Source organism: Thermobia domestica, chromosome 5 (genome assembly GCF_964235325.1).
Source record: "Thermobia domestica chromosome 5, izTheDome1.hap1.1, whole genome shotgun sequence".
Classification (NCBI taxonomy): domain Eukaryota; kingdom Metazoa; phylum Arthropoda; class Insecta; order Zygentoma; family Lepismatidae; genus Thermobia; species Thermobia domestica.
The window spans coordinates 153,719,311-153,738,814 of NC_137458.1; the positions used below are offsets into that span (position 1 = coordinate 153,719,311).

Genomic DNA, 19,504 nt, shown 5'->3' on the forward strand with positions numbered 1-19,504 from the left:
ACGGAGGATGGTTCTTCATCAACGCCTCTTTTTCTTCCTCACTTAACACTAAGAAATCTTTCATGGCAAGTAAGAGGAAATGTGGTGGTATAAAGACGCAGTGTTAGCCCTGTACAAAGAGATCGAGCTTCTAAAATAACTGCTAAAATGCGAGATACACGATTGTTACTAACATATTGCAGTTAAAGCACAGTAAAACAATGACTATTCCCATTGTCGTATCTAATCTGATGCCTTGATTGGTTGATTTCTTATTTAGCGAGTATTCAAAATACAAGATTGAATTCAGTGAATTTACAGGGGAAACGCCGTAATGTTTCTGTTCTTTGTCAAAATATATGTATATGACATGAGTGTAATCCTGATTTCACTTTACTTCCACTGTTACACAGGGAGGCACGGTGGCTCAGTGGCAGAGCGCTCTGGTTCTTGGGGTCCCTGATTTGATATTCAGCCAAGTAAGCTTGTGGGGGGACAACATCGTATCCGTGGGTTTTCACGGTATACTTCCGTTTCCTCCCACATTTACCAATTCTTTCACCATCATTCACTTACCTTAATCATGCATCTGCCTTAGCCTAAGGGATAAAGTCATGGTATGTTAAACTAAAAAAAATAATTTCATGTTTGCAAAGGAAAATTATATTTTCTCTACGAAAGTAAAATTACATCTATTCAGTCTGAAGTTGTTAACAAAGATAATATGAAAAAGATGGTTTGCACCTGCGTGCTAGCATGTATACGTTGATTTTTTTTTCATATTACTGAATTTTGTTGGTATTTTCTTACTTACTTTGATTATTTAGGTTTTGATTAGGGTGTGTACGTTATTCTTTAATTTGACGCATGGGCGGCAATTAGGGGGGCAAGAGGGGACAGTTGCCCCCACTTTTTTTGAAGTGACGCCTTATTGTATATAGTTTCATTTGGAAATGTAAAATTTTTGTTTGTATTACTGGTTCTAGAAAAAAATGATGCCATGTAGTATTCGCCGTAGAAATGAATATTGCAGTTGCGTACTTCTTTAAATGTAGCATATGCTTGTTGTAGCTATTTATTGTCTTTTATTTTCTAAGAGTAATAAGATACATTTAACGACATGTGTGGAATTAAAAATATAAGTTCTTCATTAATCCCCAGTTTCAATATAACTTCAACAAAACAAGCCTCATTATTCATTAATATGATTAATATTATCCTTTCTATTCATTTGTTTTAAAGTTTGTTATTAAATAATCTAATCACACAATTTTCCAGACAGAATTTTAAGATGTTCCTAAGCAACGATTCAAATCTCTTCTTGCACTTTCGTTGTTTAAGAGTACAAAGGGCCAGTACTTACTTCCGTTGCTCTTGTCAATTTACTTAATATAATATGAAATACTATATACGGTATTTTAACTGAAAAGGATAGTATCCTATTAGCTATACAACCTTTCGTCAAACAAAAAGTTAGAAATAAACAGGAAAACTAACATTGGTATACAAATATTCAGATTATGTCTTGCCCCCTCACTTTTAATGTCCAATCACCGCCACTTTTTTGATGCGCCATTGTGATGTCTTTAAAACCATTGCTTTTTAAAAATATATATGCTGTAAGTTTTCTTTCTTTACTCCTGTAACTCAGTATATTTATTAAGCGAATAGAGCTTTGAGTGTATTATCCATAGTACTCAAATCTAATTCATACTTAAGTACAAAGTATGACTGTCAATGTTAATTTCAAAACTTATCTGAAATATGTTGACCTATACTAAACTAAACCAACTTAAGCTGTGGGTCGCTGGAACTACGCAGTGCCTAGGGAAAATTTCCTGTCATAATGGTAGTGCTGAGTAACTTGATGTTTTGCTTTTCGAGTATTCTGAAGCGAGACATCTGGCTATTTTCACTTCTCATCTTATTACGTCTTCCCTGTTGACTTTCGGTGTTAATGCAGTCACGCTCGACATGTGATCCGTAATATAGTTTGTTTTTCTATTTCCAAAATACTTGCTTATTTTCCATGGTCTATTGTACGAAATGATTTTTGTTTTACGCCCCACGTTTATGCCCATTAGGATATAAACCTTAATCAATCGATCAGTAAAGGATATATGATTAAGAATCCGAGAAAACCCACGGACACGAACTTGTTCCCACGAAGTTGCATGGCCGGGAATCGAACCTGGAACCTCTCTCATCAGAGATCATTGCCCTACCTCTGAGCCAGCGTGCCTCTCCTTGTGGTGGATCGTATTGTTTTCAAAGAAATGTTTGATTTATTGCGATCATCTAAAAATTTTATAGCCACAATTACTATATATACACCATATCTTGTGAAGCGTACAGTTCTGCTGTCAGAAATCGTTTTTTTTTTTCTTAAATTCCATGAAAGATGAGATGAATTTAGCACGTTATAGTAACGTAGATATCTAGATGTTGTTCAACAAGATATCTTGTCTGGACGTTATTATATTTCTGTGTGATATATAAGGTGACAGTTTAATTTAATTTGTTTTATATTGATCTCATTTCCTGTGTTTTATGCTGTTTTGTGCAATTCAAGAAGATACTCTATATTATTACATAAATCCAACTCTCTTGTGTAGTTACCTCTAAATCAGGGTTTCTCAACCTTGGAGTCGCGACCCTAGGGAAGTCGTGAGAGGGTTTCATGGGGTCGCGAAGATAAGCGGAAGAGATAATATAATTAGAATCTAATACCGGAAAATATTTTAAAACATTTTGAATTTTGTTCTGATAGGCATATTTTTATTATACATATGTTAGGAACAACAAATGTAGGTCTACTAAATTTTTTCAACAGGTAAACGTTTTCAACGTTTTTTTAAAAAACATATGATCCAAAATTAAGGGAGTTATGAAGTTTTAAATTTTTTAAACGGCCTCTATTTTAAAACAACATGGCGGGTCGGATTTGATATTTGTAATATGAGTGAATTGACCAAATTTGGTTTTAATCCATTCACTTCTAGGGAAGTTACTGTATCCACTATACACAAGAAATAGATTCTACTATTATAGAAATAGATAAATATTGTGAGATCTCCGCAATAGGTACCGTATATTAAAAATTCCGCACAGGTTTATTACAACCCAGAAATTATAAAGGGGTCGCTGGCAAGAGTATGTGATAAAAAGGGGGTCGCGATAGGAAGTAGATTGAGAACCACTGCTCTAAATATTGAACGGTTTTCGAATGAACTGAAATTGTATACTACAACATCCAGAAGTAAATATATAGATATAATTACTTCTTCAAGACCGTTTCATTTTATAATTGAGTTTATTATTCATCTTTGAAGTTAAACTATGTAGATCTACCCTACACTATAGAATAGGTCGATTTATTATTATTATTATTATTATTATTAAGCGAAAATTCACCCTCTTTACCAATACCCTACCAATAGGGTTAATACACCATACTGCAAAAAAGTTGAATATTTTTTACGCAATATATCACGGAAAATTGTTTGTAGCATTATCGCGAATGTGAAAAGTTATCAGTTGGGACAATAAAGGCCTTACATATACAGTATAACTTCAATTATGCAAACTCTAGTCGTCTAGGTCGGTATCAGAAAATAAAAATTACATTAAAAAGCACTTACTGAAATGAGAAACTGTATGTATTCGTTCATGAAAATATAATTTCCTTGAAATTCATGTTTAACAGAGTTATTTAACAATGTTTAATCGGATTTTTCGAAATATATATTTGGATAATTCTAAGTCGATATTTCACCAAGTAATGGGATATAAGTGCATTTCTCTATTTTCATATTTGAAAAAATTCCGAAGAATTCACTTATACATACATTAGGCCTATATGCCTCAATTACCAGGTTTCTGCACATCCAGATTGCGTCAAAAAATCATGAGTTATGATAATTGGAATTTCACTGTATATAGAATGAATATCACCGTACTAGTGTCTAGTGTTCATTCTCTTGGAAACGAGGCTGCGGAACGAGTCCAAAACTAACATGGGAAGAAAAATTGAGCAAGCAATGCACCAGGACATTGGCCCAGACGGTATTCAGTCAATGGACCGTTAGTTCTTCTGTTTTTATTATTATTATTATTATTATTATTATTATTATTATTATTTTAAGTGTAGGTACAATTACCTCTGACGGAGAGATCTTCTTTGCAATAATTTCCGGTTAAATATAACATAAGATGGCAACTTCTTCGTGTTTATTGACGTATCTAGTATGTCGATGATTCTCTGTCTCTCTTTCCCCCCATGATTCCGAGGGACACCTAACCAGATTCCATTCCTTCTGCTGTATGGTTTCCGGGCAAATCGAACCTAATTGGAGTTTCAACAACATTTCAAATTTATCCCACTAGAAAATGTACGTTCTTGTGTAAAGTAATTACGTATAGCACTGAAAATTTATTAACATTGATAGAAAATTCGCTTCAGTGACAAAGCGCTTAACTCTGGCGCACGGGGTCCCTTGTTCAATGCCCGACCAAGTATGCTTGTGGTGGGCAACATCGTGTCCGTGAGTTTTCTCGGATACTCCCGTTTCCTCCCACATTTTTATTCCATTGATTCTTTCCATCATCATTCATATTCACTCCCCTTAATCATCTGTCTTTCTTAGCCTAAAGAGCATAATCGTAAGGCATTAAACTGAATTAGAATTAATTTTTATTTCAAGAAAGTTCGCTGTAAGTTTCTGACAAATACTAGTGCGTTTTCGAAGTGCGATCCCTGCCTTTGCATTAATGTATTACATTTAAACCATTACAAATACTGTTCATGAAATTTGGTCTGTTACAATTTAGATATCTACTTTTGCTTTCTATTATATCAGTATATAGTAGTGATAGAAGTAGGTCTTGGTACAGCATATAGTAGTGTACAGTAAAACTTTAACTTGGACACTACATTTCTTCGAATACTGCTTAAATTCAAAAGGTTTCCAAGGTAGAGGCTTTGGTTTTATATAATCATATAAGTGTAGAATTTTATTTATTCTTTCTCAGATACAGTTGTGCACGATAAATCGTTATGTTAGTATTAAAGAAATATCCAGTTGCATGAGTTCTACTGTTCCTGTTAGTTAATCTCTTTAAGTTTTCAAGCACTACCAAATGATATGATATACTTAGTCGCCGTTTTACGACCGATCATTGGTCGTAAGTCGATCAGGTGGTAGCCTACTTTATTATAGAATACAGTATAAAGTAGCACTTTAATCAATCAATCATTGACTGACGATTTTGGTTCCGTACTATCAGTATTCTGTTTTCATATACAAAAGTGTTTGTTTTTTATAATCTTAGTAACAGAAACTTTTCTGTATAGTAACATATCTACTACTATTATTATTATTGTAAAACCTCCGAGAAACGGACACCGATGGGACATGATAATTTCTTCCAAAATGGGAGGTTACACAAATTTAGTTTACTTTCAGCTCGTGTGGTAATTGTATGTAGTATATATAATGAATACTACAGTTATAATTTGTATATAAGCTAATATCGAAATATTTTACTCGGTATTCGAATTACTGGAGGAACCCCTTTCTGTAAAGAAACAAAAAATACGCTGAAGAAAAATATTTATATGGACATATAATATATATAATATTTAATATTTATATGGACGTGTATAATATATATATATATATATATATATATATATATATATATATATAATATGATAGATAATAATTGTGAAATGAAGAAAGTGAGAGTAAACCAACTCACACGATGTTTGTCCATCACAAATTTCACTTTGCGTGAGGTGGAATCGAACCAGGGATCCCACATACCAAATTTTAGTCCTCTATCACTGAGTTATCACAGGCGTTTAATATATATTAAATTATCTTTTACATTACTGTCTAGAGAAGTTACGTTCAAAGAAATTTTTCATAATTTGAGATTTTTTCTCTAAGGAAACTGTTGTCCTTTACATACGTATTGCCTCGTGAAGTTCTAGTGACAATATTACGCATCATTGTTTCAAATATTATCTAGGTCTTTCTTTCTCGGAAAATAAAAATATCAAGGAAAATAGCTTGAGAAACACATAAAGTGAGTTCGTATAGGCGCGCGTGGAGTGTGTGGATGTATAGAACGCTTTATATAGGTAGCTCACAACTGCAGCTGCGGGGGTAGTGAGTGACGTCCTCTTGAAAAGGTGGTTTAGTAACGGGATATCTTAAGATCAAAACACTTGATTGGCCCTGAGTGAGGGGTAAGGTAAAAAACAGAAAAAGAGAAAAGAGGCGTGTGTGTGTCTATGATTCAATATTAAGAAAAGTAGGTTAGGAAGCGTTTAGCTGCGATTCAAGAAGACAAGAGAAACTAGCCGTCCCGCACCTCTTGTGGTTGCTAGGCAACAGGAGAGCGCGCGAGTTCGGAAACAGAATATACCCGTAAACTGATGGGCGTGCGCAGATGGTGCTAATTCTCCCCTCACCCCACTAGTTTTGCCCCTTAGCTTCTCTATGTGTTGGATGCTTGCTTATTACGAGTTTCCAAACTTTGTACAGTAGTAGTAGGGTGTTTAAAGGAGCGAGGCGGGAGGGGGAAGTTTTTCACCCACCCTCTGTCCAAACAGCGACTTCCAACACGAAGATTCAGTTGCAGTCGCACTTGAAGCGCTAAGTCAGGCAGGCACAGCGACCGCCTTTCTTTTGGTCTACTTTTCCCCCGTTTTTGTTCTTTAGTTCAAACCCCGTTGCCGTCACTTGTTAGAGATGGCGGATGTGGAAGTGCAGATGCAATTCACTGCTGAGAAGAAGGTGCGGAAGGTGAAGAAGACCAAACGAAGGGAAAGCACTGACGTCGAAAAGATTGACAGCGAGGTGACCATCACCGATATCAGCGAGAAGGAGAACCATGTGCCCTACAACGACCAGGGGTATGTGCTGCAGATGAAACCCCATTTATATTATTTAAGTTTAATTAATACATTGGAATTGGTTTTGTCACAACAAAATTCAGGAAACGATCGTTCTTGTTCTATGAATGGAGTTTTTCGTGTTTTTATATATGGCGAAATTTTGCATTTTTTAAAAAATTGGTTTCTACAAAAATTGTGCATTTTGTGTGTCATCATAAAGTGTCGTCGTTTGATTCCCGTTTAATTTTAATGTTCTTTACTTCTGTTGTTGCACCCGTCATGCAGTTTTATTTTTTGTCTAGCCTAATGAAATTAAGGCCTTGTTCGTGTAAAATAATAATAATAATAATATCAATATAAATTTCATTATAATTTATAGACAAAAGTGAAATCTTCAATAGCTATATTAATTCCCTCTATTGGCTGAAAATTGAACTGTGTCGGAGCTGCGCACTAATTATGAAACTGCGGCAGAGGAATGTGCTGAAAATTTAAAAAATAAACTGTGTAATTCGATCAATTTTCAACTTTTTAAAAGCAATAATTACTCATATTTTGTACGACATTATATTATAATAAATGTTTGTGAGATGGTCATACACATACATGTCAATTTTAAGCTATTTACACTGTGTTAATTTAAAGAAAATATATAAAAAGTTAAATAATCTTAAACTTCGAAAGAACATCAAAAAATGAAATGAAAATTTTTGTTTTACGTCCCTTGATTATGCCGGCTAGGCTAAAGGAGACGGTGATGATGAGAAATGAATGAAATGGTGGAATGAATAAAGTGGAAGGAAACGAGAGAACTCCGAGGAAACCCACGCACACGGTGTTTGTCAACCACAAAGTTCATTGGCATTAGCTGGGATCGAACCAGGATCCCCATGCACTAAAGCTGTACACACTGACGAATGGTTCAAATATCTCACTGCCCATTTTTCCATATTTTAAAATTTAAATTGTTTAAAGTTGGATGCAAATTTCGTGTTACACATGTATTGAAGAAGATATAGAACAGGAGCTTTCCACTATCGATAGCTCTCCCTTATTAATTTTGTTCCCAATAATAATTCAAAGGACATGGTGAATATCACTGATATTGTGTTTGTCATAGTTTGACATCCATTTTCTTCAGATAGTCTATATAAGGTGTGAATCTAAAATCTCACCTGGGGTTAAAACTAGATATTATTCTTACTAGGAATCAACCTTTTGACTTTTTAAAATATGTAAATCTATTAGTTCAAATGGAAAGAATTAATCTTAACTCGGCTTTAAGCAGTGGTTTTAACATGTATAAATTATCTTTAAAAATCTAGCTAAGTATTAATTCTTAAATTTACAACATACATTATATATATAATAAAAAGGAAATTCCCAGAAGGAAAAGAATATATTAATGCCTTTTCTCGTGTACAAGATACGTGATTTTTTTCTGTTACGAAATCAGGAATGTAATTTGTTGTGTTTACTCCGGAATAATTAATACTCCCGTCTTTTTTTAGGAGAAAATTTAGTAGTTCTCTGTGGTATTTTTTCTATGTTACTCCACTAATACTAATGGTTTAGGCTTCCAGATAAGATTTATTATTCTTTGAAAGATCTACACTTGAATTTGTATTGCTGATAAACATTTCGGGAAAATACTGTAGCCCCACTGGCGGGGCGCTAACCTCTGGCGCGAAAGATCTCTGGTTCGATACTAGGTAATATGATCTTAGAGTGAACACCATCTTTACTGTGAGTCTTCTTCGGGCTCTCTGATTTTCTTCCACTCTCTTCATTTTGTCAAATCGTTTACTTTCATTCATTTTCTTTTCTTTTTTATATTTTTTCTACATTTAAGAAACTATACTCGAAATTGCTCAACTGATTTTTAAAGTTATTGGCAACGAAACACAACGGAGTTCGGGAGAAAGTAAACAAATCTGAAAACTCATCTTTCAGATCAAGACTTTTAAATTTCTTTATGCATTTTGTGCTGACAATTGAATGTTCCTTAATATCTGAAATATAAATATTGAAGAACAGCAGTCTGTTGTCAGCACGAGTAACTAACAAAATGAGTAAAATTCATTAAATCTCTGTATATGAAAATTGAGATTTTAGATTTGTATCCTTCTACCAAACACCATAGATATGTATGGGATGAATAGACATTCTGAAATTTTGAAAAAGATACTACTGTATGTTAGAATAGTTTATATATCCGATAAAAGGAAAAATAAGAATTTGTGATATAACATTTTACTCCTTCAAATAACTGCATCGATGCAAAAAAAAAAAAAAAAAAAAACTGCATCGTCTTGCTTCCGAAAACTGGTAATAATATACAACATTTACAGAAAATTCTTAAGATAGCATCAATGAAACTTTTGTTTTCTTTTCTCCAGCCCAGTACGCGAATGATTAGTACACGCATCTTTGAGTCCGATTAACTCGTGAACCAAAAACTAGTATACAAGTTTAATTTTCATTAGACCAAATATCACAAATTACATAGGTCAAACTAAACAAATATTATTTTAAACCCTAGGAATGGGGAATAAAAGCGAAGAATTTAATTACAGTTACATGTTTCCTTTGAACTGTTGGACTAAAAGTCATGAAATCTGAATATATAGGATTCCTTATTGGTAAGCTGTGTAGAAACTTCATATTAATTTGCTTCAATTTCAATTTTGGGCAGTAAATCCAGTGGAGCAAGGGAACTTAATTGTGTCAAATATATATAAAAGTTTGAGTAGCTGAAAAATTTAGGAGCGAACAGATAGAATAACAATTTAACTACAATGCTTAATTAGAATTGTACACTCATGTCCAAAATGATTGTCGCATATCTATAACTATCTTCTTGTAAGAATTTAATTTGATAATGATTTTGCAGGGTACTTTTAATACTGATACTATGTGTATAATCGGGAAATGTATATCTGTAGTCAATTTCATAGGAAAAGAGTTATAAATACGAAAATTAGAATGAGTAAAACAAAATGTTGCTAAATGGACAAGAAAGATTAATTTTCGTTTTATTGTTCTTATTTACTGCTCTTCTGATATGAAATTTGCCACATACATGTCTTTGCTGATTATACACATACTAACATTATAAGAAATACTGGGCAAATTCGTTATCAAATTATATTCCTACAACAACATATTTATAGATATGCGACAATAATTTTGGACATGAGTGTACAACAGTGACATGAATATCGTCAAAGTGAGCTAACAGTACAATTTATTCATTTACTGAGTTCAACTACATATCTGTTGAATAAGGAAATAGAGCGTTGACGATATGTCTATCTTATTCCTGTCATTATTTCTAGCTAGTTCAGAAAATATTGTCCTTTTCATGACCTTAAACGAATACTTTCCATTTCAATCTCTAGTAATTTTGGAGATGCAGAAATATTCTATTGTTCTCGTAAAGCCTTTAAAAGAAATACAGGATTTCCTTTCTAGCTTTTGCCACAGTTATTATTTGAATCTTCAACTCTTAAGTGGCATAGTGGTTCAATGCTTACTTTGAGAGTGATCCTTAATTCGATCCTAGGCCACATATAAATTAATGGTAGTCAATATTATGTATGTGGGCTTTGTTCAAGATTTTCCCGTTCACTTCCGCATTTTCACTCCACCAATTTTTCTATAATCATTCACCTATATTATCTAACGTCATTAACCTATCTTAATCATCCGTCTGCTTAACCTGTAGAGGATAATCGTAAAACATTAAGGCAATAGTTGTTATTCTTCTTTAAAAAGTAATTCTGCTCTTAAGTATTGCTCATGAGTCTACATACTCTATGACGAATTTCTAACAAGTAAGAACAAAATTACAAAAGGATTGAAAATTTTACTTTATTTGAAAGGTTTTATTTCAAGAAAGAGTTAGGTAAGTAGAACATCCAGTCACATAGATAGTTGAAAATAAACATAAATACCATAATGCTGTTAAGAACAGTTCCAGAGATATGATGAACCATTGGTAAAGTTTGCAACACTACTTAAAATTATGAAATTTCGAGAACTTCTTGTAATTACAACTACCAAAAACTATTGCGCTGCAGTATTATAGAAGCAAACGGAAGAAAGATTTGATAAAACAATTTCCCACATCTACTCAATTTTAAGCAGTATATCAATCTCTATCCAGGTTTTTCATATCTCCTAAATCGTTGAGATATCAAATTGCTGCAAGCAGCATTATAAATTATATGTTTGTTGAAAACTATCTCGGTGATTAATTGTGATACTTATCTAAGCTCTTTTTCGAATTAAAGTCTTTTGAAGAAAGTGAAATTTTCAATCTTTTGTAGCTTTGTTCTTGCCTGTTAGAAATCATATCATAGTCGTAATATTCGACACTATGGTACACATTAACACGTCCTTCTCACTTGTGTCATTACTGTTGTAGAGAGCTCCAAAATTTGGATATTTTACGAATGTGATACTGTAGCATCTTTAGTTCGTAACACTGATGAATAAAGGTGATATTGTAGTTCTCGTATAACATCTTGTATTGTAGGTCTTGTATCTCTATTGCAGATGCGTTATAGCCTGACGTAGTACTATCTTTTTAAAATATAACGTTTGGTTAGTAACACTGTTAATCAATGGATAATCACTGCTATTGCTATAGATGCCAAACAATGTTCTTCTGTTGGCATTTACATGTTACAAAATTTCATCGCTTTTAATCCATTAGTTTAACAGTTACAAGTGCATTTCAAGATAAATGGTAAACACTATCTATCTACTAAAATGCTACAATAGCAATTAAAAGCGACGGAGCTCCAACCTATAACTTTGGTTTTCAAATCTTTCATTTACGGTTCTATGTGATTTAACGTTTAACAAAGACAAATACTTCGAGTATGAATACTTGAAATAAATTAGTTAACTAGATCTTTTTCATAAAGTTTTTGTTTTGAAATTATTGTTTAAAGCCTTTGTATTTTAATGAACTTGCTCTAAAATCAATGCATGTGAATTGTGCTTCCATCTTCCGAGTTCTTTTAAACTATATGTTGTGGACGTTTATATGTTTGTGGTCAATCCTTTCGACAATGAGGTCTCGGAAACTGCAGGCTCTAGAAAGATCACGTTTTCACTGATCGATTGGAAATTTTGCGTAGATTGTCCAGTTCTAATTGAATATATATTTTTAAAAAAACATGGTCATTATTTCTTTATTACATTTTTAAGGGTACACTGGAAGCGTTGAAATTAAAAAAAAAACAAAAAACTAGAGCATCATATCCTACGCATTATGCAATCCAACACCACACTGCTGTATATAGGGGTTGCATATCTCAGACATTTGTTTCATGACCAAATAATAATGAAAAAGGAAGGATAACCATTTCTCCAGTGTAAGATGAATCTTTATTTTTGGAATGTTTTGCCCAATCAACATCACATATAACTGCCATTATAATTAATGGTGTATGTAATGTATTTGCTTATTACATACTGCATGGAAGAAGAAAGAAAACACTGGTCATGCATGAATTAGAAACTCCAACCGGAAGTAGACTCAAATCTTGCAAACGGAGCGAGATATTGAGAAAAAAATAATCGATAAAATCTCCCCTTTATGATACGCCTTACCGATTTTTTTTTTTATCAAGACGTCTTTCGGTTGTGTCAAGATGTTGTGAGCAATGAGAAGGATATTTATGCTCATATGCGAATGATGCGCTGTGTAGACAGCGCAGGTTCAGCTAGTATATATTAAAAGGTTATTCATATCTTAATAGGGATCAAAAGGTAGTACTGTTACGAAACCAGGTCTTTTCGTTCGCAAATAGGGTTTATTCTTGAACTTTTATAGAGAATTCTTTGAGTTTAATCCCGGATTTTCGGACGTGATTATTTATAATATCAAAAGTTTTGACATTATAAAGAACCATTCACAGAAATTCTGTGCTACTGTGCCGCTGTAAAATTGCATTCCCCGAAACAAAAAATTATGTTGATATTAGAATAACAATTGTTGATATTAAAAGAAATTGTATTAATAATATTTGTATATTTTAACTTCAACCGTGCATTACAATATTTATCTATATAAAGGTCTGTTTCTCATGTTAGGTTAGAGCGTGATTTAACAGTAATGTTATACGATCATATTTGGTAGTCACTCGTTTTAATCTGATAGATAAATCTTACAATCTACGTATGGTAGAGAAAGTTACGAAAATTAACTGTTATTTTATAAACATCATTTATATTCATGCGTTTTTCCTTAAATAAATCAAAACTACTGGAAAGTAAATTTTAATACACGATTACAGCAAAAGAATAGAGACGGTAATGCTTTTGACATGTTTCTATATGAATCTTCTTATGAATTTATTTATTCTGCAAGGGACCTTCGTAGAGGACTCGCTAAAATTTTATATGAGTGATTTATCGGTATATCGACATGGATTCGTAGTTTCAGTATGACATACGCTAAGTGATTTCATATAAAATGAAATTTTGTTCTTCACAGTTATTTTCTGAAGGTAGATAATTGATGAAAGAGTACATTTATGGTAGAATTGGTGGATTGAGAGCTTGAGAAGGAACGGGAGAATCACGAGAAAACTCACAGACTCAAAGTTGGCCATTACAAATTTACATATTATAGGATCGAATCGTGGATCTCTAGTACCAGAGATGAGCGCTTTGCTATTGATCTACCGTACCTCCACGGTAAAAGAAAGTTGGCAAACTTTTTCCGTGGGATATCAAACGGGCTCAGCCAGAGAATTCCATATATATATATATATATATATATATATATATATATATATATATAATGTGTATGAGAGATTTATTATGTTTATGTAGCAATTTAAAACAGGTAAATAATCTATTGAATAACTGAGTAAGCTACATTCGCGGTTGGGCTCTTAATTTGATTTTCAGTCTTGAAAACCGCTGGAGAATTAATTCCATTTCGGACGTTTCTTCAATTATTAAGAGTCAATGAAATTAATTCCAATACTATTTTTTTGTCACTGAAAAATAAAGAGTTTATATAATTTTATTATAATCATTGATGTATGCAGAATATTATCAAAAGAGGATGTCTATGCACTCAATCTCTCGATCCAATGCCAAAACCGCGAATGTGCTAAATTTGATTTTGAGTTATAAGCATTTTAATATTCATCTTACTCCGAAAAATCAGTATATAGACTTAGGTGAATTCATGTTTTAGGAATTGACGATAACTTCTAATATACTCATATTTCACACATGGGACTTTGATATTGGAATATGTGTGCCTCAAATAACATGAAACTGCACTTAGGTGAAAATAGCAAAATTTGCACATTCGCGGTTTTGGTATTGGACCGACATTCTTATTTTTCCATAATATCTTGCTCAAGGGAGATAATCTCCGAAACCCGTTGCATACGCCACATGTTACAGAACACGAGGTTTTATTGATATTCTTATGGCACTATACAATTTATCTTAAATACTTTGTAGAAGTTGTCAGTAAAATTAAAATGACCTAAGTAGCAAATGTATTGCGAAGGTATTGCAAAATTTTAGTGAAGCTTAACGCAATGACACGTATTTTTTATTATTAAAATACTAATTGTTGGTATTAAAATACGTATGCATTACAACAACTGCCTGTTTTCTGTTATTAGGCTGAATTGAAATTTAAAAACAGTGTCACATCAACAAATTTTGTAGTTCTTCGTTGTAGCTTTCGCGTGAAGACTAACGTATCATACATTTCGAAGCTTCCAATCCGGGAATTTTGGGATTGGGAAAAGTAAATGAAACTGTGGAATACATTTATTGCTATTAGAATTATTCTGTTGTACGTTCGTTTCTTTAAGTTTCGTTCTAAAAGTTTTAAGTCTATGCCAATTGAGATCGAAAGTTTCCTGCAATTTTGTTGTGTACTTCCTACAAAGGTGGAGAAGAAAATTTTAAATTTTTAGAAAGAAAGTATCTTTCAAATTTATTTTTCGCTGATATATTTTCCAATTCTTTATTATTTAGTAGTGTTTATAATATTAACGCTACACACAGAAAAAGAGTAATTTAGTATTTACACATGTACGTACACAAACCACTTCACAGAACATGTTTGTTTGTTTGTTTATTTATTTTCTTATACATACCTGCAGCACATACCTCTCACTAATTCTTAAAGGTAATTACACAAAAACATTTATTATTGTATGTTTATAACTAACATAAGGAATAATCTACATAATATAATACTTCTAAGGTATTTTGTTTGTTTATTTGTTTATTTTACTGTTCCGTATCTGATGGTGCTTTGTATCTACTTAGTTTTGTGGCATAATTTGAGAGAAACCAGCAGTTTCTTTTAATGTTTAGCATATAATTTTCAAAATGTGTACTGTAATTTTTAAAGAAAAATATTTTTAAAAGTTGAGAAAAATTAAGAGATATCCGCACTTACGCCCAATCAAGTGAGAGTATACGGAAATGAATGCCAATCATGGTCAAATTTCGATACTGTTGTCACATTTCAGATAGCAACAAAAATTGCAAAGATTAATTCGTTACTAATATATTTGAAAAGAAAACAGTACACCGGTAAAGTTACATTAATAGTATCTTTGAGTGAAAAATGAAATGAAATAGTTAAGTTTTACGTCCCATGATTATACCGGTTAGACTAAAGGAGAGATGATGATGAGAAATAAATGAAATGGTGGAATGAAGAAAGTGGGAAGAAACGGGAGAATCCCGAGGAAACCCACACATACGATATTTGTTCACCACAGAGCTCACTTGGTGCGAGCTTGGATTGAACCACGGACCCCATGCATTAGAGGTGAACGCTGTACCGCTGAGCCACCGGAATAGTATCTTTGAGTGAGATACATTAAAAACTGTAATCTAGAAACTGCTGTTGAACAAACAGTGGTATAACACTCATCTTTGGTGTGAACGATGCCTGATTTGATACTGGTCATATGAATTTGTGGTGAGCAACATCATGTGGTTCGGCTTTCTCGGGGTTTTCCCGTTCCTTCTTACATTATTATTCTACTAGTTACTTCGTCATCATTCACTGTCATTAATCATACATCTCCTTCAGTCTACAGGGCGTAATCACGGGACGTAAAAACGGAAGGAAATTTCGTTTCATTTTTGTGAATCATTATTGTCTGTGAGATGCAGTTTGGTTATCTTCCTGTTTCATTTATTTCATTACAAATTCAAAACATTTTTTCTTTCCTTCCTCTCCTATGTTCTTTAGCACATATACCAGAAAACTTCCATTCTTCATCTCTCTGGGTCTTATAACAAATTCATTCATTAATATCGGAAATTCTTTATCTTGTTTGCTTTCTTCGTTTTCGTCTTCAATACATAGACCACACGGTCAATTATGACTTTCGTATAATCATTCAACCTCTTCTTTAGAACTGCCTAAAACTGCACTTCGCTCGTTTATTACATCCTTTGTCAGTTTTTCTGTCATTCGCTGTTTAACGTCCTATACATCCTCTTTTTCTTTTCTCTGCAACTTCATTACGTCATTTTTCTTTCCCTCATTTACTTCAACATTCGTTTTATAACTTCAAGCTCAGCTCTCTTCGTGTTCCTTCATTATTTCCCCTGCAAACCACATGCATCGCTTGGTTTCAAATGATCCTATTGTCTACTCGCTCTTCTTTGTCGGAATGTCAATATATTTTTAGCTAATCTATTTCTCGTTTTCTCCACCTTTCGAGATTTCAATATCCTACTTCTCGTTTTGTCCTCTGAGAAAATAGAAATCAACCACTGAAAATCCATTCCAGGTAACATTAGATTGTCATCTGAGAAAATATAACAAACTTGAGAGTTTGTTCTCACACCTTTTTCATCAAGGTTCCATGGAAACCATTAGGAAAATATCAAGATACGTTTGTCAGCCAGTTTGACACTAGTGTAGGAAATTCAGCTAAAATAAACTGAAGTTTTCCATTTAATTGTTTTAACACTTGACTTATTTATGAGAAGTAAGCATTACTACATGTGTTGTGCCTGAATTTCAAAATCAGTTACATTCTGCTTACTCGGAGTTTTCGTCTTTAGTTTGAAGAATCGGATTTGATTTCTCATAGGAATACTCATGATTCGAATTCCGCACCAAATTGTAGATAAGTCTTATATAGCCTCTATCTATGCTAAAACGCACCATTAAACTCTAAACAAACAATATAATAGTGTAACTATTAGTAAAATAGTATTTCTGTAATAAAATTTTAACTAAAAGTACTGTATGGTAGTATTTTCCGTGAGTAATATGTTTTTTTTTTTTTTTTTTAAATTACTATTTGATCCTGCTGAAACATTTTACATTACACCTTTTAAGGTTCCGGTGCTGGAAGAAGTTGAAAATCTCTTAACTTTAATATACATTACTGATTTATATCTCAAGCATTCTCGATAGTACAATTGGCTTAATAAGATGACCTATAGATAGCGTTCAATTAACTACTGTAAAAAAAATTGTAGTTAGTGACTACGCCAGCTTTCATTTCTTGGGGGATAGGCGGAGAGATTTTGGAGATCAATATTTTCTGTATTTCTAAAATAATAATTTTATATTACTAAGCCTGCATTACAACAAAACATTTCTGGGGCAGTTGGCGGATGGACGATGCCACCAGGGACGCTCACCCTCTTGCCCCCTCTAGCATCATCACTGATTGTAGTGATTCTACACTAACTTTCATTAAAATAAAAAAAATGAAACAGTTAAATTTACTCCAAGAAGCATTATTACCACTAGTTAAAAAAACAATAATGCTGAATCATAATCAAAATATTTGCTTGGGTAGTTTACATGGCACTGAGATCCAACTCATAAAGAGTATTAGTTCCGTAATTTGCACTGCAGAAAAGTAAAGGGAAATATGTTCCATAGGCTTTGTACCCCATAAGCCAAAAGTAAAAATAGCATCTCTTAAACATTCAGTTATTTCTTGTTTCATATTAGTTTTGACATTTCTCTTCGAGTTAGAATACTTTAAAAAATGTCATAAGTTTTAGGCAGGTATCTGAATTCCTATTGCGGTTCGTTATAATTACTTAACATGGATAGACGAGCGAGCCTCTAATTAAAATATATCTTTTTTAAATTGTAAGTCCTTGAAAAAACAGTGACGGGTGTCTGTAGTAAGTTTGTGTAATAACAACGCAGACAAAAGTTTCGTGGAGCCAAAACAGGGGGGAAAATGCATGAAATTTCTATATCACGGAGAGACTTTTTTTCTTTCTTGTACGTGGTTTACGTCATACCTTAAGTACTTGTTATTGACATATTTTATATTTTCATATACTGAAACCTTGCACATTTTCTTAACAATCCATTAATCAAGCCTTTCATTTCCCCTTTCCCTGATTTCTAGTCGAGAGCCATCTTTGATCGTATGCCGGACTGACGTGAATGATACAAGTGGGTAGCTGGGAGGTCACCCTTTCGAAGTTACAAACAAAATGGTGTAACTTCCTTCAGTCGCCAATCAATATCATATATTCACCCGTCTTATGAATTATCGATATGTAATATTATATATACGGATCAGTACATACACAAAAGCCAATCTAAGCTTTTCTCATTGTTCGGGTGGCTAGATCACGTTCCTTTAGTATTGGAGATCCCGAGTTCGATTCCGGGTGAGAGAATTATCGAACTCACTACAGTGATTCAGATTCTACGTTTGAACTGGAAGTCTCGTCCTGTGCATGCTCACTGCTGACAAACATCGTAAATAAAAAGTCAGTTAATCGATCAATCTACAGCATTCATTTCCAATTGGATGCTCCATGACGTCACAATTTTTAGTAAACCCCTCAGTGAGGAAGAAGCCAGCAAACCTATCCTTGATAGAAGACAGTGGTGACAGGCAAAGAAGGCATAGTCGATGGTTTTGTAGATGCACTACTATTGGATTAATGACTAGTCAAACACTGCCAACCTTGTTTTGTTCCATTCCACCTACTTCGTTCCCTCCCCATTTTTGCACAGTCTGTTCTGTTTCTCCTGGCTCTTATCATAATAGGCCCGTTCCTAAATCATGTACTGGCTAGTTGAATATGATTGATCTAAAGGAATCTTGGGGTACTACGTCATCCTGTATTTAAGGGAAGGATTGATATTACACTTCATGTTTTACATCTATTTTTGATTGTTCAGATCAGATGGCCAAAACCTCAATGCATTTTATGCGCAGTTTCATGAATGTATCAATGCCAATGCTGAAATAATTTCACCTGTTTAATTATAAGTTTTATGTTGTTTTGATTATTACTGACACTCTTCGTGTTGAGTAGTAATGCTTAGGAATAAGAGCTGTTCAAGAATTAAATATACAGAAAACGCAACTATGTACGTGCCGTGGGTTACTCATCCGTGCTCTACGTAAACATTATTATTATTATTATTATTAAATAATAATAATAATAGCATTTGGTTTCGTTATATCTAGGATCAAAATTCAACTCTTTCGGAATCGTACATGATAACGCTTAATCTTGTGGCATATTTATACTCTAAAATGTGGTCCTCTTCTTTTCCATAAGAATGAACCTTTTATGCATGTAAAACAAAAGAACAAGAAA

At 33.2% G+C, this 19,504-nt stretch overlaps 1 protein-coding gene across 7 annotated transcripts in view; it reads left to right on the forward strand.

Moving 5' to 3' along the window:
• Lmpt (four and a half LIM domains protein limpet) overlaps positions 1–19,504 on the forward strand; it is a 934,906-nt gene that overhangs the window by 704,124 nt on the left and 211,278 nt on the right. Inside the window, exon 1 of one of the 7 annotated variants that reach the window (XM_081759227.1) lies at positions 6,541–6,901. The exons of 5 other annotated variants lie outside the window; for them this stretch is intronic. In XM_081759227.1, the coding sequence (XP_081615353.1) occupies positions 6,738–6,901 (164 nt within the window). In that variant the 5' untranslated portion in view covers positions 6,541–6,737. Of the gene's footprint in view, positions 1–6,540; positions 6,902–14,916; positions 15,066–19,504 lie in introns of those variants that run through there. One more of the 7 variants, XM_081759229.1, reaches the window with a different exon arrangement.